The sequence below is a fragment of the Rhinoderma darwinii genome (genome assembly GCF_050947455.1).
Source record: "Rhinoderma darwinii isolate aRhiDar2 chromosome 2 unlocalized genomic scaffold, aRhiDar2.hap1 SUPER_2_unloc_34, whole genome shotgun sequence".
Classification (NCBI taxonomy): Eukaryota; Metazoa; Chordata; class Amphibia; order Anura; family Rhinodermatidae; genus Rhinoderma; species Rhinoderma darwinii.
The window spans coordinates 427,528-452,649 of record NW_027461701.1 but is presented as its reverse complement, the minus strand read 5'-3'; the positions used below and the strand labels follow the sequence as shown (position 1 = coordinate 452,649).

The window sequence follows — 25,122 nt, the reverse complement described above, 5'->3', positions numbered from 1 at the left end:
CTCCAGGTTGGCATAGATTTTATTTAGTGTCGCATGGACAACTGAAAATGCAAAACATTTATTAAGAGTCATTTGCCTCTTAATAAATTTGTTGCATCTTACTCTAGCTTGTTAGAACTAAAACTGGCACAATCTTGATACATCTTCCCCAATAAGTCTATAGGATTAAGCAATTTACATTTTCCTAGATTACATATTCGTTTTATAAGCGCTGGCAGTAGATTTACTTGCCATAATTTAAATATATGGTTTTCACAAATTTGTGTATGTGTGTATATAATTATACAGTACTTTTTGAGTTGATCATAAACATAATAAAGCAGAGTCCCTTATTTCAGAACATCTACAAAACGTATTGCTAAACGGAAGGAGCACTCACTAAATGACCTTGATCTCCTCATTGGTGGCTGAAAGATTAACCACACTATATGTAAATGTGTACACGTAATCCCTTTTGCTATTTTTTACTGACCAAGAGGGTTCACATGATGGCCCTTTCTGACCTCTCAGACTCTTTCAAAACTGAATAGGACATTGGGGTACACTTGGCTGTGTCTGGTGACAGACGATCTTTAAAGGAAATCTGTCACCAGACAAACCCCTTTAATATAGTGCATCTATGAGATACTCAACGTAATGTGCTTCAGGTGCCATGCAAAAGCGTGCTATACTAATTATGGTGTGTGCTCAGGCCTGATTGGCAAATGAAAATAGTTTTGTCTGCGACTCGACTAAGCACACAAGTGGTATGGCCGAAATCACATGATGCCTCTCGTTGAAAAAATATTGGCATATGGTGCACACTTCTGGATGACTCCCCTAACCGTTGTTTAGGGCACTATTCAGCATGTTCAATAGCTCTTGCTAAAGCAGAAAAAAACCATGGCCATCTTATAGATTCTCTTTGGCAAGCAGATACCGTGGTCATGTTAAAAATAATTCAGTGCAGTCTATGCTGAAGACTAAAAGAAACACAACAAAAAAAATATTTCTGTGACATTTTTATTCTTTATTTTTATTATTTTTTCCTTATGTTAGCATATAACTGCATATAACACATTCACTGCACATATCCATAATTCAATGGCAATTAACACAAGTTTTCTTAATTATTATCTTCATATGTATACACTTGGCTCTGCTCTCAGTTCATAGGAAATAATAGAAGTTGCATGCAGCACCAGCCATAGGCATCATGCACACAAGCGTATTTGTCATTCATATCATAAGGATATTCAATACGATGTTACTGCATTTCAATGGGGCAGATGTGTCCACCCTTAACTTGTTTCTAAAGCCGACAAATCCCGAAATGTGTGACACAAAATGTTAAACAAGCAGGTAAAAAAACCATAAACCTCCGACAGATGCCATTCTTGAGCCATCCATTGCCCATTGACTCCCATGTTAAAAAAAACCATAGCTTTAATGTATTTGTTTTTACTGGATAGCTGTGACGAATGTGTCTGACAGATGACATCCAACAGCCATTTGTTATCCTATGTTAATAGGTTTTTTACTAGAAGGTGCGAGATTGTATTGAAATGGTATCATGACAAATTGTATAACAACGCAATTCAAGAAAAGTTAATGGTGGGCACATCTGTACAATGGTGGAAACACATGCTGAGTCCACATGAAAAAAAATTTCAGTATGCTCCATCATGTTTTCAGTACATGTTTTCAGTATTTTGGGCTGTATTTGGTCAGTATTTTGCATCAGTATTTGGAAGTATTTGGAAGCCAAATCCTGCAGTGGTACCTAATGAGAAAAAAGTATAATGGAAAGATTTGTACCTCTTCCATGTTTTGGACCCACTCGTGGTTTTGGCTTCGTAATACTGATGCCAAATACTGACCAAAAACTGCAGTGTGAAAGTATCCTTAGTGAAATATCTCAAGGGGAAACAGCAATGATATATTCATCAGAGTCATATGTGTCTTGCGTTTGCAGTTTCTCCTCTGATGCATGTTTCTCTTTAGGTGACCTCAGAAACCTAAACAAAATAATTGTGGAATTAATCAGCATATAAATACATGTTTTTAATATGCAGAGAAAGCTAATTTTACAATTGAACATTTGTGTCTCGAATATGCAAACTCTTGACTGTATCACAATATTTGGAGGGATATTCTGTTTCATTGTCATTTTTATTTATTCATTTCTAGAATTGGAAACAATACAATTTTGTAATTTATATGTAATTAAAATTCTGCTCACATAATTTATTTTTACTAGTGTAGTCGACTCCAGTCTCTGCACAGTATAATGGATTAGTCCTAAGTAATCCACCCATAGGATGGATTCCTGCCTCTCTGGATTATTTGCCTTAATTGCTTAATTCATCTCACCCTTTTGGCATACTATATAAATCTGGCCAGGCTATTAAGCTTCCTGCCTCAAGTCTAGTTCCTTTCTGACTCTCTCTACAAAATGTTGCTGTCATTTGTGTACCGAACTTGCATTTTTTCCTGACCACGTCTCTGCCTCACGCGGTAACCTGTTGCTGCTCATCTGTGTACCGATCCTGGGCTGTTACTGGGCTACTCTTGCTATTATCACCCTCCTACATGATCTAGAATCTTAATCTGCTATAAACCTTAGCAGACTAGTCTGGCTCACATGTGGAATCCCCTGGAACAAGTCCTTTGACAACTATGAAGCAACAAATTGCTGAACTACAAGCATTTGGAGCTACTTATCAAAAAAAAAAATGTTCTCAGCTGCAAAATCGATAGGGAGAGCAACAAAGAGAGATGATTTAATTACAAAGACAACTTTCGTATGTGCGTGGCTCACTCAGCCACAGTCTCAAGTTTACACGCCATTACCCATTGGCGTAACAAACCCCCTGCAACCCTGACCGGAGGGTTAGGGGACCGAATCCCCCTCACGCTTGCTACATTAGTCCCTGGCAATGGTCTGCACCGTGGCACATACAAGGTCCTGACGCTGGCAGCACACAACGTCCATCTCTAAGGTTCAGCGGTTTTTCATACTGTTGACCTGATCTACAGGATAGGTCATCAGTATATGATCGGTGGGGGTGTAACACCCAGACCCCATACCGATCAGCTTTTGGGGATGCTTCCAGGCCTTGGATGTTATGCAGTGGCTTGTGTCAGAAGCAGAAGGCTTCCGTACACTGTATTGCGGCCGTGCTGGGTTATTGCAGCTCTGCTCCTATTCACTATGAAACACTGCCCTGTGCTCGGACAACCTCTTTAATTATGCTACATATATTTTTCAAATTTACTAGTGAAAAGAAAAATGTATTGCTTACAATTAATCTTCTGACAGATGAAGCTCCAGTGTTGGCTTCTCTTTATGTAGAAAAGGATAGTAATCTTCTGAATGTTTTGGATGACTGTATCACTGCTATGAATCAAGTTTTAGATGATCCTAATTGTTATGCCACAGCTGAAGTTAGACTGCATAATCTGCGGCAAGGAAGGTGCTCAGTTCCGGAATGCACAGAAGAGCTGCTGGGTAACTGATACCACAGGGAAGCTAGCGGCTCAGAAGAGCCAATTTCAGAGAGGGCTTTCAAAGCAAGTGAAGGATGTACTTTCCAAAGTGATAACCCCAGAAAAGTTGGAGAACTTAATGCAATTGTGCATTCAAATTGATCAGAGACTTAATGAAAAACGAAAGACTATACTGTGGGTATTTGGAGATAATCCTGCCTTCTCCTTCGATCAATCAAGTCAGAATACTCAGAAAGATACTGAATCTATATCTGAACCAATTTGACTTTATGTTATTCAAAAACAACAGCAGAAAAAGAGAGGCGACCTACAGAAAATATTTGCCTTTATTGAAGTGTACTATGCTGTTTATTGCTCAAATTAGATCCGTAGGACGATCGCTGTCAAAGATGTAATAGAAAATGGAGACGTCTGATCTGTTGGATTAAAAAATACTATAGGACGAAGACAAGTTGCTGGCACCAGAGAATCTTATTTTATAGTGCCAATACACATATGCACTAAAACACATGAGATTTCTTGTTCTGATATATTTGACCCCTATCATCATGGCCTTTTTCTCATGAAATTAAGCATCTTCAAGTTCTCATCATGCCTGATCATCAAGAAGTTATTCATTTCCAACTGTTTCTTCTCCAAAGTTTTCAGTGATTTGGGGAATTCCTTGGCTTTTTACTCACAAACTATTCATCAGTTGGGAAACACGTTGTATACATTTTCCATCTGAGTACTGTCAGCTAAATTGTCTGCCTAAACTTTTTCAATACTTGAGAATATCAATATCTGAACTTGCTGTTAACCCCTTAATAACGAAGGTATTTTAAACCTTAATGACCGAGCAATTTTGTAGGTTTTTCCATCGTCACATTCAAAGATCTATAACTTTTTTATTTTTGTGTCGACATAGCTGTATAAGGACTTTTTTTTTTTTGCGGGACAAGTTGTATTTTATAATAGCACCATTTTGGGATACATATAATTTATTGATTAACTTTTTAATAACTTTTTTAAAAACAGAAATTTCGTCATTTTTTTGCGTCTTAATTTTACGCCGTTTACCGTGTGGTATAAATAACATAATAACTTTATTCAGCGGGTCGTTACAATTGTGGCGATATCAAATTTATATTGATTTTTTTTATGTTTTCCTACTTTTACACAGTAACAACACATTTTTTTCCAAATTATTTGCTTTTGTGTCGCCATATTTTAAGAGCCATAACTTATTTATTTTTTGACCGATGCAGCTGTATGAGGGCTTTTTTTTTTTGCAGGACGATTTGTAGTTTTTATTGGTACCATTTTGGAGTAGATGCGACTGTTTGATCAGTTTTTGTCAAATACTTTTGAAGGCAGGATGAATAGAAAACAGCAATTCTGGCGTTGTTTTTTATTATATTTTTTACGCCGTTCACCGTGCAGGTTAAATAATGTAATTATTTTATGGTTGAGTTCGTTACGGACGCGGCGATACCAAATATGAGTAACTTTTAACTTTTTTTTCATTATAAAGTATTTTGTAAGGGGAAAAAGTGGGTATTTATTTTTTATTCTTTTACTTGGGACATTTATTTATTTCAAACTTTATTTAACTTTTTTTTACTTATTTTAGTCCCACTGGGGGACTTTACAGTGCAAACTTTTTGATCGCTATTATAATACACGCGGGGATGCCAGTGGGATGAGAGAGGGAGACCCCTCCCTCTAAAATCACTCAGATGCGGCGCTCGCTATTGAATGCCGCATCTGAGGGGTTAAATAAGATCGGAGAACACTGCTAGTGGTCTCCAATCGTTGTCCTGAAGCCCGAGGCTGTTAGCAACAGCATGGGCTTCAGGAGATCACCGGATGATGCGGGGAAAAATCTTCTGAAGTGCCGACGTGAAAAGGCGGCGCTTCAGAAGAACTACCCTGAATGGCCGACGTAAAAAAAAATATACGCCGGTCGTTAAGGGGTTAAAGATTAATTACCATCACAATACAAAGAATTTCAGGATGTCTGTGATAAAAAGAATGCAGATAAGCTACCTCCACATGGTTAATGATTGCCCAATAGAACTGTTACCCATAGCTACATAACCCTTTGGTCGAATCTACTTTCTTTCGGAAACAGAACTGAAAGCCCTTAAGGAATATTTGGATGAAAATTTGAATACAGGCTTTATCTTTCCATCTACATGTCCTGCGGGAGCACCCTTGTTCTTTGTTGATAAGAAATATTTAACCTTACGTCCCTGCATTGATTATAGGGAGCAAAAAAACGAACAGTTAAAAACCGATATCCTCTGGGGGCGTGGCTAGCCGGAGAACTGAGCAGACGTGCTTTCATGAGCTCCGCATCTAAAAAAAAGAATCTAATAACATCACAGCCTTTAAATCTATTTTTTGAAAGCTGAACCGGTGTGGTAGTGCAAAGAGATTCTCTGCAGCTGGTCAATCATCGCTGGATTCTTTGCAGACAAGTTTAATACCATTGTGGCCTAGACCATGCTCAGACCACGCGCTACACCAATGGGGACAGCTGCCACGCAGGCTCAGAAACATCATCAAAGGTGAGCGGCGTACCAATCAAGAGATTAAATCTCTCCCCAGTCATATTTCAACAAAAGGTTAAGGCGTAAACTATAACGCAGCCTGTTCGATTTCTACCGCATGTAAGGGCAGACCCGCGCCCCCCCCCCTCTTAGATCTCTGAGACACTAACGTTTACAGACGCCCTGTTTATGCGATGGGGAAGCACTGTTGAGGTGTAACACAGAGAGTCACCGACCCCACTGACATACCAAAGGATCAAAGACACCGTCCGAACTGAGTCCTTATTCACTTGGCTAGGAACGGCACTCATACTAACATACCTAAATAACATGCCAAAAGTATGCAAACATTGCACGGAGAGCATCAGTCACCTTCCCCAGATACTAAACGGTAGGACATACCATTGAGAAGACATAAAAGGAAGCGAGGCAGCACATCCAAAAAAGTGGGAATTTATTCACCCAATGCAGAACACTGTGGGTGCGGAAGCCATAATGTAATTCCCATTACAGTCCAATATTGTTCTGTGCAAAGTGATAGGACCGATGGCAATAGACAAAAACAAAAATGTCACAGCACCAGAAAAAATGCTGCAAAGTGTACATGTCACAAAATAGGACTGGGTAAAAAGTCCCTATGAGTACACACAAAAAAAAAGAAGCGTGGCAGCACATCCAAAAAAGTGGGAATTTAATATTGGGCTGTAGTGGGCTTACGCACCCCCAGTGTTCTGCATTGGGTGAATAAATTCCCACTTTTTTTTGGGATGTGCTGCCTCGCTACTTTTTTTGTGTGTACTCATAAGGACTTTGAACCCAGTCCCATTTTGAGGCATCCACTCTTTGCTTCATTTTCATTGAAAATAACTTTGGGAAAGGGAAGAAACCAAACCCTTACTAGGCCTCAAAAAAGGGGACTGAATTTTGTCCTATACTGGAAAATGAACACGGCGTCCAGAACGCTATTTATGCAGTAAATGCTTTCTTTTACAGCAAGATAAAATAACAGCCTTGCAGAGTGCCCTCACCAGAGAAATAAAGGTCTACATTTTACTGTGAAATAAGAGGTAACTCTCCTTTGTAAAAGGAGCCACCTTGTTTTTTCCTCATTATACAAGTGCTTAGTGCTTTTAATTAAATCTCTATGGTCTCAGAACAACTAATTACCTTTCTACAGAACTGTGAATTTAAACAAGAAAGAGCATAGTTCAAAAATTCCTGGACTCTCTGTGGTCTTCTGATTAACTTCTAATCTGAGTATTCAACCTAAAAAGGAAATTTACTACTAGACCTATCAGCACAAAAGGTCCGTCCTACAAATTTAGAGAATATCATTTATACTCAGTAGTAGTTCAGAACATGTATTAACCCCTTCCCGCTCAGCTCAGTACTATTACATTGTGCTGAGCGCATCGTTCGCGCTCAGTTCAGTAATAGTACTGACCTGAGTTAACACGGCGCCATCTTTCCCCGGCACATGTTTGAGCTGTGATACCTGCTGTTTCCGACAGCAGGCTATCACAGCTCAGTGTGCAGGGACCGATCGCGGTGGTCCCCGCCGATTAACCCCTTAGAAGCCGCGTTCAATAGCGATCGCGGCTTCTTAGGGGTTAAGCCACAATCGAAGGCCCGCTACACGATAGCAGCCCGCGATGGCTGCTATGGCAACCAGAGTACTAATAATGGACTCTGGCTACGCCATCAACGGAAGCCTAGTGGGTCCTGACAAAGTCAGGACCCACTATGCTTGCTGTCAGCGAATAGCTGACAGCTCTAATACACTGCACTACGCGTGTAATAGAATAGTGATCAGGGCCTCCTGCCCTCAAGTTCCCTAGTGGGACAAAGTAAAAAAAAGTGTAAAAAAGTTAAAAAAAGTTGTGTAAAAATAAGAAAATAAAAGTTTTAAAAGTGATAAAAGTACAAATCCCCGTTTTTCCCTCATCAGTCCTTTATTATTAATAAAAATATATAAATAAACAAATAAACTATACATAATTGGTATCGCCGCATCCGTAACGGCCTGAACTACAAAGCGATGTAAAAGAAAATAATAATAAACCGTACTAGAATCACAATTGTTTGGTCACTTCATCTGCCAAAAAATTGAATAAAAAGAGATCAAAAAGTGGCATGTACCTAAAAATGGTACTGATCGAAACTACAGTTCGTTACGCAAAAAATAAGTCCTTGCACGGCTTTCCTGATGGAAAAATAAAACAGTTATGGCTCTTAGAATAAGGTAACACAAAAAGTAAATGATTTTTTACAAAATGTATTTTATTGTGCAAACGCCATAAGACATAAAAAAACTATACACATCTGGTATTGCCGTAATCGTATCGCCCACAGAATAAAGTGAATATTTCATTTATAGCGCATGGTGATCGCTGTAAAAAAAAAATAGAATAAGAAACAATAGTAAAATTGCTGTTTTTTAGTCACCACGCCTCTTAAAAATAGAATAAAAACTGATCAAAAAGTCGCGTGCACCCCATGAAAACTACAATGAATTCCTCAAGGGGTCTAGTTTTCAAAATAGGGTCACTTTTGGGGGTTTTCCCACTGTTTTGGCACCACATGGTGTTTTGGCACCACCATGGTGCCTAATAAATTAAATTAATTAAATTTCACCTCTACTTTGCTCTAAATTCCTGTGAAACACCTAAAGGGTTAATACATTTTCTAAATGCTTTTGTGAATACTTTGAGGGGTCTAGTTTCTAAAATGGGGTGTTTGATAGGGGTTTCTAATATATAGGCCCCTCAAAGCAACTTCAGAACTAAACTGGAACCTAAAAAATAAATAAAAATGAGGCAATACTTCACTTCTTACATTATACGGATAATGAGCAGTGCCCACCCCGAGATGACCCCAGTTTTGACCGTTTGTATAAATGGAGACCCCTATTAGTAGACCATTTCAGTGCCCGGTTTTCCCAAGCATACACCCCCGAGAATAGTATTTCTATTGATGAGTGCTTGGTACATTTTAAAGGGAGGCTTCAATTCCGCCAGTACCTGCCGAGTAAGAGGGCAAAGTATGGCGTGAAGATGTATAAGCTGTGCGAGGGGGTATCAGGGTAAACCTACAAATTTAGGATATATGAAGGGAAGGACACCAGTATTCAGCCCCCAGAATGCCCCCCTTTACTGGGAGTTAATACAAAAATTGTGTGGGATTTTGTGCACCCACTGCTGGACCAGGGTTACCACCTCTACCTGGATAATTTTTATACCAGTGTCCCACTCTTCAACTGCCTCGCTTCCAGAAGTCCTGCGGCATGCGGCACTGCTAGAAGAAATCTGAGAAGCCTCCCTAAGACTCTGCTTGGGCAAACAAGAAGTGGTGAGAGCTGGGCACAATCCAGCAGCAATATATTGTGTGTCAAGTACAAGACAAGAGAGATGTCCCACCAGTATCTATGTACCTGTATGAGGTACCAGAACAGAGACCCCCAAACCAGACTGCATCCTGGACTACAGTAGGTACATGGGAGGGGTGGACTTGTCAGATCAAGTCCTGAAGCCCTACAGTACTTCTGGAAGCGAGGCCACACGCATCGTACCAGGGCAACACTTTCCAGGAGAAGTTCCCCAAACTGGCAAGAAGGGAAAAAGTCAAAAGAGCTGCAAAGTCTGCTATAAGAGGGGGATAAGGAAGGACAAAATATACCAATGTGACACATGTCCCGAAAAACCAGAGCTCTGTATGAAAGTGTTTTAAAATTTATCATCCATCCCTTTATTTTTAATTTACCACAGTTTTACTTACCCTGATGCACTCCGCACAGCTTACCCCTCCTCATATTTCCCCTCTGAGCCCTACCTCAGGGGCTTCTGCGTACATGACTTAGCACCAGAAAAGCTCCAGTAGGCCAAATGGTGGTCCTTTCCTTCTGAGCCCTGCCGTGTGCCCAGGCAGCTAATAACAGCCACATGTAGGGTATTGCCATACCCGGGAGAACCCACATTACAGTTTATGGGGTGTATGTCTCCGGTGGCACATGCTGGGCACAATATATCGGAAACTGACATGGCATATATATATATAGAAAAATTGCAACTCTCACTCTGCACCATCTGTTGCGCATTATCTTTTACACAGTACCTGTGGGGTCAAAATGCTCACTACACCTCTAGATGAATTCCTTAAGGGGTGTCGTTTTTAAAACGGGGTTCACTTCTCAGGGGTTTCAACTGTACTGGTACCTCAAGGGCTTCTGCACACATGACTTAGCACCAGAAAATCCCCAGTAGGCCACATGGTGGTCCTTTCCTTCTGAGCCCTCCCATGGGCCAAAACGGCAGTTTATCACCACAAATAGGGTATTGCCGCACTCAGGACAAATTGGGCAACAAATTGGGGTATTTTATTCCTTGTGAAAATAAGAAATTTTGAGCCAAAACAACATCTTATTGGAAAAAAGTTGTTTTTTTTGTAATTCACAGCCCAATTCAAATAAGTTCTGTGAAAAAACTGTGGGGTCTAAATGGTCACAACACCCATAAATGAATTCCTTGAGGGGTGTAGTTTCCAAAATGGGGTCACTTCTGGTGGGTTTCCATTCCTTTGATACCTCTGGGGCTCTGCAAATGCGACATGGCACCCGAAAACCAATCCAGCTAAATCTGGACTCCTAAGAACACATAGCGCTGTTTTATGCGGGTTTCTAATACATAGGCCCCTCAAAGCCCCTTCAGAACTGAACAGGTACCTTAAAAAAAAGGCTTTTGAAATTTTCTTAAAAATATGAGAAATTGCAGTTTATGTTCTTAGCCTTGTATCGTCCAAGAAAAATAAAATAATGCTCAAAAAACTATGCCAATCTAAAGTAGACTTATGTGAAATGTGAACTAGTAACTATTTTGGGTGGTATAACCATCTGTTTTACAAGCAGATGCATTTAAATTCAGAAAAATTTTATTTTTTCAAATTTTTCTCTACATTTTGCAATTTTTCACAAATGAACACTGAATATATCGACCAAATTTTACTACTAACATAAAGCCCAATGCCTCACGAGACAACAGTCTCAGAATCGCTTGCATAGGTTTAAGCATTCCGACGTTATTACCACATAAAGTGAAATATGTCCGATTTAAAAAATGGGCTCTGAGCCTTAAGGCCCAAACTAGGCTGCAACCTTAAGGGGTTAGTATGGGAACCCTAAATGTCCTATTTACATAATACAGTTCTTCCAGCAAGTTATATAAGAAAGGGATCATAATGGGCAAACCCAAAAAAAACTCAATCGATGAACAAGTCAAAAACAGCAAAACCACAAAAAAAGGTAAAGAAAAAAAATGTAAAGAAATGGAAATTACCAGCCTATGGGGAAAATCAAAGCTCGATTTCAAGAGTTGATCCTAAGAAAGATAAATCTAAGGATAATTTTGCAACTTCATGTTGGTCAGACAGTGAAGAAGAAGACCTAGCCAGGGGCGTAGCTAGAGGCTCATGGGCCCCGATGCAAAAATTCTTACTGGGCCCCCCCCTCCCCCGCAAACTTCTCATGGCCGACGGTCCACTTTCAGCTGCATCGCTGGGTCTCCTAAATGACCCAACAATGCAGCACTAGCAGCCGGGGGCGTCACTAAGGCTGGGTTCACACACACTATTTACGGATGTAATTAGGGCGTTTTAGCATTGAATTACGTCCGAAAATGCGGCTCAAAAGCGTCGGCAAACATCTGCCCATTCATTTGAATGGGTCTTACGATGTTCTGTGCCGACGGTCATTTTTTTTTACGCGTCGCTGTCAAAAGGCGGCGCGTAAAAAAGTGCCTGTCACTTCTTCAGACGTAAATGGAGCCGTTTTCCATGGACTCCATGGAAAACCAGCTTCAGTTACTTCCGTAATGGACGCAGCAAAAGACGCCTCCACATGCCATTACGGCTGAAATTACGGTGCTGTTTTCTCCTGAAAACAGCACAGTAATTTCAGCCGTAACGGACGCTGCCGTGTGAACATACCCTCAGGGCTTAAAATGTCCGGGAAATAGCCCCAATACATATGTGTCCGCCCCCAAAAAAAGTGTGTATATGAGACAGCATAGCATATCTATAGCACTACGACCCTATAAACTATGGATAGGATTAGATACAGTGGCTGAGCAGACAGTATCACACATGATAGCATTAGATACAGTGGCTCAGAAGGCAGTATCACACATGATAGGATTAGATACACAGCTCAGCAGACAGTATCACACATGATAGGATTAGATACAGTGGCCCAGCAGACAGTATCACACATGATAGGATTAGATACAGTGGCTCAGCAGACAGTACCACACATGATAGGATTAGATACAGTGGCTCAGCAGACAGTACCACACATGATAGGATTAGATACAGTGGCTCAGCAGACAGTATCACACATGATAGGATTAGATACAGTGGCTCAGCAGACAGTACCACACATGATAGGATTAGATACAGTGGCTCAGCAGACAGTATCACACATGATAGGATTAGATACAGTGGCTCAGCAGACAGTATCACACATGATCGGATTAGATATAGGGCCCAGCAGACAGTATCATACATGATTGGATTAGATACACAGCTCAGCAGACTGTATCACACATGATAGGATTAGATACAGGGCCCAGCTCGCTGACATTGCGGCTCCAGCGCTGGACCCAGGATAGGTAAGAATAATAATTTTGCTTCTTTATGTGTTACTGATTATTTTTGTGTTTGTGTTTTTTTTACAGGTTCGGTTGTTGGACTTCGGATTTGAGGACTTCAATGACGGCGTTTTTTTTATTCTCAATAAAATGGTTAATGAGGGTTGTGTTTTTTTATTTCAATAAAATATTTTTTCTATGTGCTTGTATCTTTTTAAACTTTATTACTACCGCCTTAGTAATGGCCGCTGGCTGATTGACAACCTCCATTACTAGGCTTAATGTCAGCCGGTGCAGAGGCTACACTAACCCCCATTATTACCCCGGTACCCACCGCCACCAGGGGTACTGGGAAGAGCCGGGTACAAACCAGTACCCGACCATCTGTAGTGACGGGCAGGGGTGGCCGCAGGCTGGTAGTATTAGGCTGGGGAAGGCCAAAAACAGTGGCCCTCCCACCCTTGTAATGCTGCCTGCTGCTGCTGTGTTGTATCTGGCTGGTTATGAAAATTGGGGGGGACCCGACATCATTCTTTCCAATTATTTTTTTTTAAATGACGTGGGGTCCCCCCCATTTTCATAACCAGCCAGATACAATAAAGCAGCAACAGCCTAGCATTACCAGGATGGGAAGGGCCACTGTTTTCGACCTTTCCCCTCCTGATAATACCAGCCTGCGGCCACCCCAGTGGCCAACCATCACTACAGATGGTCAAGTACTGGATGGTACCCGGCTCTTCCCAGCACCCCTGGTGGTGGTGGGTAACGGGGTAATAATGGGGGTTAGTGTTAGCCTCTGTACCTGCTAACACTAAGCCCCGCCTTAGCAATGGATGCTGTCAATCAGCCGGCGGCCATTACTAAGGCGGTAGTAATATAGTTTAAAAAAAAAACACAAAGACATAGAAAAAATATTTTATTGAAATAAAAAAAAAACCACACAGTCCTCATTAACCATTTTATTAATAAAAAAAAAAGCTGTCATCGAAGTAGTCCTGGAATCCGCCGTAGTCCAACGACCGAACCTGTAAGAAAACACACAAAAAATGATTAGTAACACATGTGTTAGGGTATGTGCACACACACTAATTACGTCCGTAATTGACGGACGTATTTCGGCCGCAAGTACTGGACCAAACACAGTGCAGGGAGCCGGGCTCCTAGCATCATACTTATGTACGACGCTAGGAGTCCCTGCCTCGCTGCCGGACAACTGTCCCGTACTGAAAACATGTTTACAGTATTGGACAGTTGTCCTGCAGCGAGCCAGGGACTCTTAGCATCGTACATAACTATAATGCTAGCAGCCCGGCTCCCTGCACTGTGTTCGGTCCGTATCTTGCGGCCGAAATACGTCCGTCAATTACGGACGTAATTAGTGTGTGTGCACATACCCTAAGGCTTAGATACAGGGCCCATGTGTGATACTGTCTGTGGGACCCTGTAACTAAGCCTACCACAAGGTAGGCTTAGATACAGGGTCCAGCAGACAGTAATCTTATACAGTATAAGATTAGTGTGTGCTGGGGCCCTGTATCTAAACCTACAGTGTGGTAGGCTTAGATACAGGGCCCAGCAGACAGGATCACGCATGGGCCATGTATCTAAGCCTACCATGTGATTGGCTTAGATACAGGGCCCAGCAGACAGGATCACACAATCTGTGATCCTGTCTCATGGGCCCCCTAAGCCTGATACATCGTAGGCTTAGGGGTTGTGCAGTCCCTAAACATTGATGGCCTATCCACAGGATAGGCCATCAATAGCTGATGTGTCGCCCGGGACCCGCAAATCAGCTGTTTTGAAGGGGCCGCAGCACTCGTACGAGAGCTGCTTCCCCTTCATTTCACTACTCGCTCACACTGTGAATCGCCGACACCGATTCACAGTGTGACCGGAATGAAGTGACAGGAATGAAGGGGAGCAGCTCTCGTACGAGTGCTGCGGCCCCTTCAAAACAGCTGATTGGCGGGTCCCGGGAGTCAGACCCCGCCAGTCAGGGCTAACCTTACCTTCCTCTTCGGCCGCGGCGGGAGTTCTGTAGTCTCGATGCTGTGCGCGGCGGCATAGCACTGTGACGTCATGCGCTGCGCACAGCGCTTGACGTCAGGACCTCCGCTGCGATCCGGAACCAGGAAGGTAAGTAAAGTATGTTACTATAGTAACAGGGGCCCGCGGCCCGAGTTACTATAGTAACTTTTTATTGATGTGGTGCGGGGGGCCGTGGGCCCCCCTGGCTTCGGGGCCCGGTCGCAATTGCGACCGCTGCGACCCCTATAGCTACGCCAGTGGACCTAGCAATACAAGATTCCTCTGATCTCAAGGACTATATTAAAGAGGCTCTGTCACCACATTATAAGTGCCCTACCTCGTACATAAAGGGATTGTCACTGTAATGTAGATAACAACAGTGTTTTTTATTTTGAAAAACAATAAATTTTGAGCAAGTTATGCACAATTTTAGATTTATGCTAATTTGTTTCTTAATAGAGAACTGGGCGTGTTTTTACTTTTTTACCAACTGGGCGTTGTGGAGAGAAGTGTATGACGCTAACCAATCAGTGACCAATCAGCATCATACACTTCTCTCCATTAATTTTTAGCAGTGCTCACAACACAGCGTGATCTCGCGAGATCACGCTGTGCAGTCACATACTCCCATATTAACTTTACTGAAGTGTCTTGGGAGTGGATAGACATCACCTCCAGCCAGGACGCGATATCTATTCATCACTCCTGACACTTCGGTAAAGTTTCTGTGAATGACAGCACATGTGATCTCGCGAGATCTCATTATGTAGGAGATAGGGCACTTATAATGTGGTGACAGAGCCTCTTTAAAGCTCTTCCTACAACGGCCTGTACCTGGAGCTTATTTAAAGAATTTACCCAGACAGTAAAAGAAGAAATATCAGAAATGAGGAATGATGTTAAACAAGCCTTTACCAGAATCCAATCCCTAGTGTATATCTGCACCCGAGTTATCTCTAATGTTGAAAGAATGTCTGAGATACTCATGGACAAGCAAAACAAAATGTTTTTGGAAAGACTACATATAGATGACCTTGAAAATATATCTAGAAGAAATAACCTGAGAATAAGATGTATACCTGATAAATAAATTCCTAATGTACTCACTCAAATATTCAACTAACTTCTGGGGAAAGAAGAAAGCCATGATATAAGTCTCAAAAGAGCACACAGACTGTTCTTGCCCAAATCTGTCGGCCCAGATAAACCTAGAGACATTCTATGCTGCACACAAAAATTAAAAATGAAAGAAGAAATACTACTGAAAGCAAGATACGCTAAGAGAATTGAATATGAAGAAATTAAAGCAAAACTCTTATTTATCAAGACCTCTCTAAACTGACTTTGGAACTGAGAGGCCAACTATAAACTTTGAGTAAAACATTGAGAGAGAGGGAGAAGTATCCCCTACAGGTGGATGTTTTCCTTTGGACTTGAAATAACTTGACACAACAAAACAATGACCGTTAAAACGCTAGATGACCTGGACTTTGTCCTTAGCTAATTGGATTTATGTCATCTACAAATTCCAGATTGGACCAGTCCAAAAGAACAACTCAACTTTCCACAACTTCTAAAACATGACAATTGGGAAACAACTAACCCAAAGAAAACTAAAAAGATGAAAAAGACAAAGGCATCAATATTTTCAATAAGAGACTTCAAATACTGCAGTTTTTAGAAAAGGAACGAGTAGACTTTGCATTATTACAGGAAACCCATTTTAAAAAAAGACTACACTATATTAACAACAAATAAGGCTTATAGAAAGTGGTATAATTCATCTACACCTCATAAAAGATCTAAAGGGGTTGCCATTATTATCATCAAAAGGGTTCCTTTCACTTACAAAGATGTAGTTATAGATATTGAAGATAGATAGTTTTTTTTTTGAAGGGAATTATCTTTGGTAGAATATTCACGTTTGCAAATTGCGCCCAACACTAATCAGGAAAAAAATTTCAAGCAAATATTACTAAAACTTGAGAAATTCAATGAGGGCGATTTAATCGCAGGTGGTGACTTTAATACAGCACTTCAACCCTCATTAGACACTCTTTGCAGAGTTTCATTTAGTTGATGTATGGAGAACTCGATACCCTTCTACCAGAGATTATTCATTCTATTCAACCGTTCATAAAAAGTACTCTAGAATAGACTATTTGCTTATTTCTCATCCCCCTTATCAATGCTATAACACAGGTGAAATATGGTTCAATTACACAATCGGACCATGCTCCACTTATGTTAAAACTTTCAATCTCAAAAAAACAGAGCATCAATTATGTATCTACTTGTAAAACAGATAGTAATACCACACAAAATTGTTGCTAATTAACATCCCCCATATGTCTACTTTATATTTGCATCCTTTTTTGAAAATTATTTAATTTTTCTAGGACATTACAAGGCTTAGAACTTTAGCAGCAATTTATGACATTTTCAAGAAAATTTCAAAAGGCTATTTTTCAAGGACCCGTTCCGTTCTGAAGTGGCTTTGAGGGCCTTATGTACTAGATAGACCCCATAAATCACCCCATTTTAAAAACTGCACCCCTCAAAGTATTCAAAACAGCATTCAGAAAGTGCTTTAACCATTTAGGCGTCTCACAGGAATTAAAGCAATGTAGAGGTGAAATTTACAAATTATTTTTTTTTTGCCGCAATTCATTTGTAATAAAAAAAAATCTGTAACACAGAAGGTTTTATCAGAGAAACGCAACACAATATTTATTGCCCAGATTCTGCAGTTTTTAGAAATATCCCACATGTGGCTCTAGTGTGGTAATGGACTGAAGCACAGGTTTCAAAAGTAAAGGATCACCGAGAGTATTTTAGGACATCCTTTTTTTTAAGAATATATTTTAGGCACCATGTCAGGTTTGAAGAGGTCTTGTGGTGCCAAAACAGTGGAAACGCCCCAAAAGTGACATTGTTTTGGAAACTACACACCTCAAGGCATTTATCTAGGGGTATAGTTAGCATCTTTACCCCACAGTTCTTTTGCTATATTTATTGGAGTTTGTCTGTGAAAAGGAAACTTTTTTATTTTTTCTCCACCGGAGCTGTGCGAGGGCTTATTTGTTCCGTTACAATCTGTAGTTTTCATTGGTACAATTTTAGGGTACATCACTTTTTATTTGATTTTTTTGGCAAGCAAAGTAACAAAAAAACAGAGTTCACCATGCGCCATAAATTAGATTTTACTTGATTCTGCGGCTCGATACGATTATGGCGATACCATATGTATATAGGTTTTTTTATGTTTTGTAGCGTTTGCACAATAAAATCACTTTTCTATAAAATAATTTATTATTTGTGTAAGCATATTATGAGAGCCATAACTTTTTTATTTTTCAGTCAAAAAAGCTGTGTAAGGGCTTGTTTTTTGTGGGATGGGTTGTAGTTTTTATTGGTACTGTTTTGGGTTACATGCGACTTTTTGATCACTTTTTATTCTATATTTTGGGAGGGGTGATGATCAAAAAAATAGTGATGCTGGCATTATTTTTTTATTTTTTTTGCGGTGTTCACCGTGCGGGAAAAATAATATTATAGTTTTATAGTTTGGGTCGTTACGAACGCGGTGATACCAAGTATGTGTACTTTCTTTAACATTTTCATTTTTTTCCTATAATAAAAGTCTTATTATAGGAAAAAAATCATTTTTTGTTTTTACACTTTTCTGAAACATTTTTATTAATTTTTTTTTTTACTTTTAGACCTGCAGCACTGATAGCTGCTATAATACAGTACACTACCTAGGTAGTGTAACGTGTTATAAACTCTCAGTGTGACGATGAGAGTCACACTGACAGGAAACTTATGAGGACTAGCCTCCGGGTGGTCGTCATAGGCTTCCGTGCATGGCAGACCCGGAGGCCGTTGTATGGCCTCCGGTTTTGCCATGCAACCGATGGCAGCACCCGCAATCGGTCCCGAGAAAGTTTGTTGTATCAACAAACTTTCCAGTTTGTTGCTACAATAAACTTTCCCTGCGATCACATGATCGTGACCAGTACCAATCAGGTCCCGATCATGTCTCCCGGACCAGAGGCAGGGGTTAACAGCGCGATCCGGGTGTCAGCACTACTCTGAGACACTGGATCGCGCTTTTAATACCCACTGTGATTTCACGTTGGCGCTGCACAGAGCCCAGCACGCGCCGACATGAATTTACTGTGGGCGGTCGGGAAACAATCAAAAATAGTGATAATATTCTCTGTAGCTGAACCAATCGGTTCAGCTGTCAGAAAACAGGTTGCTGGGGAGCCGCGGACACTGACACCACCGATGTCAGAGCGATCTCTCCAGCTCTATGCTGGCAAAAGCAGAGGTTTGCAGATTCACGTCCTATCTGCATGGGGTATATGCGAATAGGACGTGAATCTACAGATTGTCGGCATGAAAAGGTTAAACTCAGAACAGAACTGAAAGACTTACTGAACTATAATGCAGAAAAAAAATTAACTTTGCAAAATCTTAAATGTACGTGAATGCAGATAAATGGGAAATAAATTAGCCAATCTAATTAAAAAACAACACTCAAACACCTTTATACCCAAAACAAACGAAACTTCATTACGCTACTGAAGAAATAGCCAAGGAATTTTGTTCCTTTTACTCAGAGGTATATAACTTCTCAATGACCAAACATTGACTAAAAAAACCGAAGCGATTAATAAACTACTAGACAAAATAACACTTCCTTACATCTCAGAAGCTCAGAGTCAAACGCTAACTTTACCCATCTCAAAACAAGAAATAGACAACACTATTAATACTAGCCCAAAAGGCAAGAGCCCGGGACCTGATGGGTTTTGTATGTCATACTATAAAATATTTAGTGAAACTCTATCTTCCTTCCTAACACAATACTTCAACACAATAGACTTACACAACCTTTTCTGTAAAGAGTCCTTAACTGCACACATCACCTTAATTCCTAAAGAAGAGAAAGACCACACTATTTGTGGAAATTACAGACCCATCTCTTTAAGGGTATGTTCACACGCACTAATTACGGACGTAATTCGGGCGTTTTTGCCCCGAATTACGTCCGAAAATAGCGCCTCAATAGCGCTGACAAACATCTGCCCATTGAAAGCATTGACTCCAATGAATAGCAGCGCCAATTACGTCCGTAATGGACGCGGCGTCCAAGCGCCTGCACATGCCGTTACGGCTGAAATTATGGGGATATTTTCAGGCTGAAACATCCCCGTAATTTCAGCCGTTACGGACGCCCTCGTGTGAACATACCCTAATAAATAATCACATCAAACCATTTGCAAAAACAACAGCTAATAGATTTACAAATTTCGTACCAAACATAATTATCCTAGAACAAGTAGGCTTGACACCAGGTAGAGAAGCAAAAGAAATAGTCAGAATTCTGAATGTAATTCAAGTCGCACAGATTATAAAAATATCCCTCTAGCTCTACTCACCGCCGACGCCGAAAAGGCTTTCGATAGATTAGACTGGCTTTTTATCAAACTGACACTACAGAAATTTGGGCTACTACTAATGTTTGTAGATAAAATTATGGCTCTATATAAAAATCCATCTGCAAAAATCAAAATAAATGCTGAGTTTTTTGCATAATTTTGAAATAAAAAATGGTACAAGACAGAGTTATTGTAACGTCTATGGCCATGGTCCGTCGTTCTGCCGTTAACCTCGACGGCCGTGGCCATGGACATCTTACCTCCCTGCAGCGTCGTCCCACTGTGAGGTGTCGACACTCACTTCCGGACTTCGAGTGTCTCCAGCGGGCGCGCCCGCGCGTGCACTGTCTTAAAGGGCCAGTGCGCGCATTTTGCAGGAAGTCTACAAATCTAGCCCAGGATGCCCTGGGCTATAAAAAGGGTTCTGCCCTCTTACCCCTTGCCAGAGCATTGTTTGTTCCCCTTAGTTTGTCGTGCTTATGGTCTCCCAGTGTCTTCCAGATTCCCAGTGTACCTTGTTCCTGTATCCCTTATCCTGTTTCCGTGCTACCCAGATCTAGTGCTGTTTCCGTGCTGTGCTACAGTCTCGCTTGATTTGCTACGCTTCTCCCGACGTCTTCCCGCCGCCTGGTCCTGGATGTGCCTGCCTCGTTACTGCCTACGATTGCCTCAGGTACCCTCGCTGAACTATTTGAACTCTGTACTTACCAGTTTGGCCAACTGCCATCCCGCTATGCGGTACGGCCCAGTGGGTCCACACCCCGCATCGTGACAGTACGCTCTGGCCATGGACTCTGCTGGTCAATTCAAGGGCTTGGCACCCTCCCAAGCCATGCAAGCGGACCTGCTGGATCTCCGAGCTAGGCAGGATCAGCTCCTTGTGGCAGTGGACTCTATGGCGCAGCAGCTAGGGACGCTAGTTGCTTGTCTTCCTGCCTCTATGCAAGTCCTTCAAGCCGATCCTCCTGTTGCTCCTCCTGGCAGTTCCTGTCCGGATCCTCGGTTCTCGCTGCCATTGCCCTCTCAGTTCGATGGAGACGCCAGTGTTTGTCGGGGGTTTCTGAACCAATGCCACATTCATTTTACCCTGCACTCTCAAGCATTTCCGTCGGACGGAGCCAAGATCGCATTCATCATATCCCTCCTGACTGGCAAGGCCCTGGCATGGACTAATCCTATCTGGGAACGTCAGGGACCCGAGACCCAAGATTTCCAGGGGTTCATGCGAATATTTCGAACTGTTTTTGAGGAGTCTGGGCAAGTCTCATCGGCAGCCACTGCCATCTTCAACATTCGCCAAGAGGACACCTCTGTGGGCGAGTATACGATCCAGTTCCGGACTCTGGCAGGAGAGCTATCCTGGAACAATGAAGCCTTGGTGGCATCCTATTGACATGGCCTGTCGTCCGAGATCAAGGATGAACTGGCCGCTCGAGACCTGCCTCCTGCCTTGGACGACTTGATTCTGCTTGCCACTCGGGTAGACATAAGGCTGAGGGAGAGATATCACGAGATTCGTCAGGAGCGTCGGCGCCCTAGACTGGCGTCCAACTTTCAGCAACCCCTCTTGCCTGCTTTTATTGCTTTGCCGAGGTCCCGATGCAAGTAGACCGCAGGCGCACCTCTAGACTTTGCTTATATTGCGGCCTCGCTGGCCATTTTGTGCATCTGTGTCCTCACAAGCCAAAAAACCCCAGCGCCTAGGTTTGGTTGGAGAGACAACCCTGGGCGTCAACACATTGAATCAAGAACTCTCTTCCAAACTATTCATTCCCGTAACCATCATTGCTGGCGAGAGGTCCCATCCGGTCTCTGTCTATCTGGACTCCGGCTCTGCAGCCAACTTCATCTGCCAGGACCTTGTGGATCTCCTTCTGTTGCCTACTATCCCTCTTGAAAGGCCGTTGATCGTTGCCTCGGTGGATGGACTGCCATTGCCTGACCCAGTTGTGTCCGTAACCAAGCCGTTGAGACTACAAGTAGGAGCCCTTCATGCTGAACTCATCTCCCTGTTCGTCCTGTCCAAGGCCGTCAACCCCGTGCTGCTGGGTTTGCCTTGGCTCCGTCTGCATGCCCCGTCCTGGATTGGAACTCTGGAGAGGTCCTCCAGTGGGGTCCGAAGTGTCTTGACCGCTGTCTGGGCCATATCCAGTCGCCACAGCCTGCCCCTCTTCAGTCTTTGACAGGGTTGCCTTCTTGTTTCTCCATGTTCTCCGATGTCTTCAACAAAAAGGAGGCTGAGACCTTGCCGCTACATCAGGCATATGACTGTCCGATCGACCTGGTTCCTAAATTGTCTCCTCCTCATGGCAGAGTGTACCCTCTCTCCTTGCCAGAGACCCAGTCCATGTCAGCCTACATTAAGGAGAACTTGGAGAAGGGTCCTTCTTTGTTAAAAAAAAAGATGGATCGTTACGACCTTGCATTGACTACCGAGGCCTAAACCAGATAACGGTGAAGAACAGGTACCCTCTGACTTTGATTTTTGAACTGTTTGATCGCATACGGGGGGGGCGAATTTTTTTTCTAAACTGGACCTGCGGGGTGCCTACAATCTGATTCGGATTCGTCGAGCTGATGAATGGAAGACTGCTTTTAATACTCATGATGGGCACTACGAATACTTAGTTATGCCCTTCGGCCTGTGTAACGCCCCGCAGTATTTTAAGAATTTGTCAATGACATTTTTCGTCATCTCCTTTATGTTTGTGTTGTGGTGTATCTCAATGACATTTTGATTTTTTCCCCAGATCCAGTAACTGATCTAAGTCATGTCCGCCAGGTGTTGCTCCGTCTAAGAGAGAATCGCCTTTATGCCAAGTTGGAGAAATATGTATTTGAGAAGAAGTCTCTATCCTTCCTGGGCTATATTATCTCCGATCAGGGCCTCAAGATGGACCCCCAGAAGGTAAAGGCTGTTCTGGAGTGGCAACGCCCCCGAGGCTTAAGAGCCATACAACGCTTCCTAGGATTCGCCAACTTCTACCGACTGTTCATCTCCAACTTCTCATCTTTGACTGCTCCTATCTCCACCCTCACTAAGAAGGGTAGGAATGCCAAGATGTGGACTCCGGAGGCTGAGGCCACATTTGAATCCTTAAAAAAAGCCTTCACGTCTGCCTCCATTCTGCACCATCCTGATGTATCCCTACAGTTTTCATTAGAGGTGGACGCTTCCTCGGTTGGTGCTGGTGCACTGTTGTTCCAGAGAGGATCGAAAGGCAAGGCTGTGGTATGTGGCTACTATTCTAAGCGGTTTTCTTCCGCAGAGCGCAATTACTCGATTGGGGACCGGGAGTTACTGGCCATCAAGTTGGCTATGCTGGAGTGGAGACATCTACTGGAGGGCGCGGTTCATCCTATCAAGATCTTCACGGATCACAAGAATTTGACCTACCTACAGACGGCCCAGCGGTTGAATCCTCGTCAAGCCAGGTGGTCGTTGTTCTTTGCTCGGTTCCGGTTTGAACTCCCCTACCGACCGGCCGACAAGAATGTGAGTGCCGACGCCTTGTCCAGATATTTTGAAACTGAGGACGCCATGGAATCCCCACAGAATATCATTGACCCATCCTGCATCTTTTCTGTGAATCCCCTGCAAGTTAGAGACATTCCTCCGGGTAGGACTTTTGTACGTCTGGCTGACCGAGGAAGAATTCTTAGCTGGGGTCACAGTTCTAAGCTGGCAGGTCACGCGGGTGCTCGTAAGACCCAAGATCTAATCACCCGTCAGTTCTGGTGGCCTACGCTACCCAAAGACGTTATGGACTTTGTCTCCTCATGCACGGTATGCGCAGCAAATAAAATTGCTCACTCCAGACCTGCTGGCCTGCTCCAACCACTGCCTGTGCAACATGTCGCTATGGACTTTGTCACGGATCTTCCTTCTTCTGCGAGTTGCAGTGTGATCTGGGTGGTGGTGGATCGATTTTCCAAGATGGCTCACATCATTCCCTTGACCGCCCTGCCGTCTGCTACGCGATTGGCTGACCTCTTCATACAACACATCTTTCGTCTGCACGGCTTGCCCTGCATATTTTCTTGGACTGAGGTGTCCAGTTCACCTCAAAGTTTTGGAGAGCACCCTGCGGCCTCCTCGGTGTAAAAAAGACGTTATGGACTTTGTCTCCTCATGCACGGTATGCGCAGCAAATAAAGTTGCTCACTCCAGACCTGCTGGTCTGCTCCAACCACTGCCTGTGCCCATTGCCCCCTGGCAACATGTCGCTATGGACTTTGTCACGGATTTTCCTTCTTCTGCGAGTTGCAGTGTGATCTGGGTGGTGGTGGATCGATTTTCCAAGATGGCTCACATCATTCCCTTGACCGCCCTGCCGTCTGCTACGCGATTGGCTGACCTCTTCATACAACACATCTTTCAACTGCACGGCTTGCCCTGCATATTTTCTTGGACTGAGGGGTCCAGTTCACCTCAAAGTTTTGGAGAGCACCCTGCGGCCTCCTCGGTGTACAATTGGACTTCTCTTCGGCCTATCATCCCCAGTCCAATGGGTAAGTCGAGAGAGTTAACCAGATTATGGAGAACTATCTACGTCACTTTGTTTCCAGGCGCCATGATGATTGGGTGCAGTTGCTCCCATGGGCAGAGTTCTCTTATAACAACTACACCAGTGAGTCGACCACTTCCAGTCCATTCTTCATCGTCTACAGTCAGCATCCTCGTATACCTCTTCCTGTGTCTACTATGTCCCAGGTTCCTGCAGCCGACTCGACCTTCAGGGACTTTCTACAGATTTGGCAACAGACCCGACCTTCAATCCTGTTGGCGGTGGGCCGCATGAAGAGAAAGGCAGATACAAGAAGTCGGGCACCTCCGCAGTTCCTTCCAGGGACTAAAGTCTGGTTGTCTTCTAGGAATATCCGGCTGAAAGTGCTGTCGTGCAAATTTGCCCCTAGGTTCCTCGGACCCTTCTAAATCCTGCTACAGATCAACCTACAAGCTGCGGCTCCCCCCTACCCTCA

At 42.8% G+C, this 25,122-nt stretch overlaps 1 protein-coding gene across 2 annotated transcripts in view; it reads right to left on the bottom strand.

The window, feature by feature from the left end:
• Positions 1-1,001: 1,001 nt before the first annotated feature.
• LOC142677628 (transcription factor ETV7-like) overlaps positions 1,002-25,122 on the bottom strand; it is a 112,375-nt gene continuing 88,254 nt past the window's right edge. For both annotated transcript variants that reach the window (XM_075847245.1, XM_075847246.1), the window contains one exon: positions 1,002-1,997. In XM_075847245.1, the coding sequence (XP_075703360.1) occupies positions 1,898-1,997 (100 nt within the window). In that variant the 3' untranslated portion in view covers positions 1,002-1,897. The remainder of the gene's footprint in view (positions 1,998-25,122) is intronic.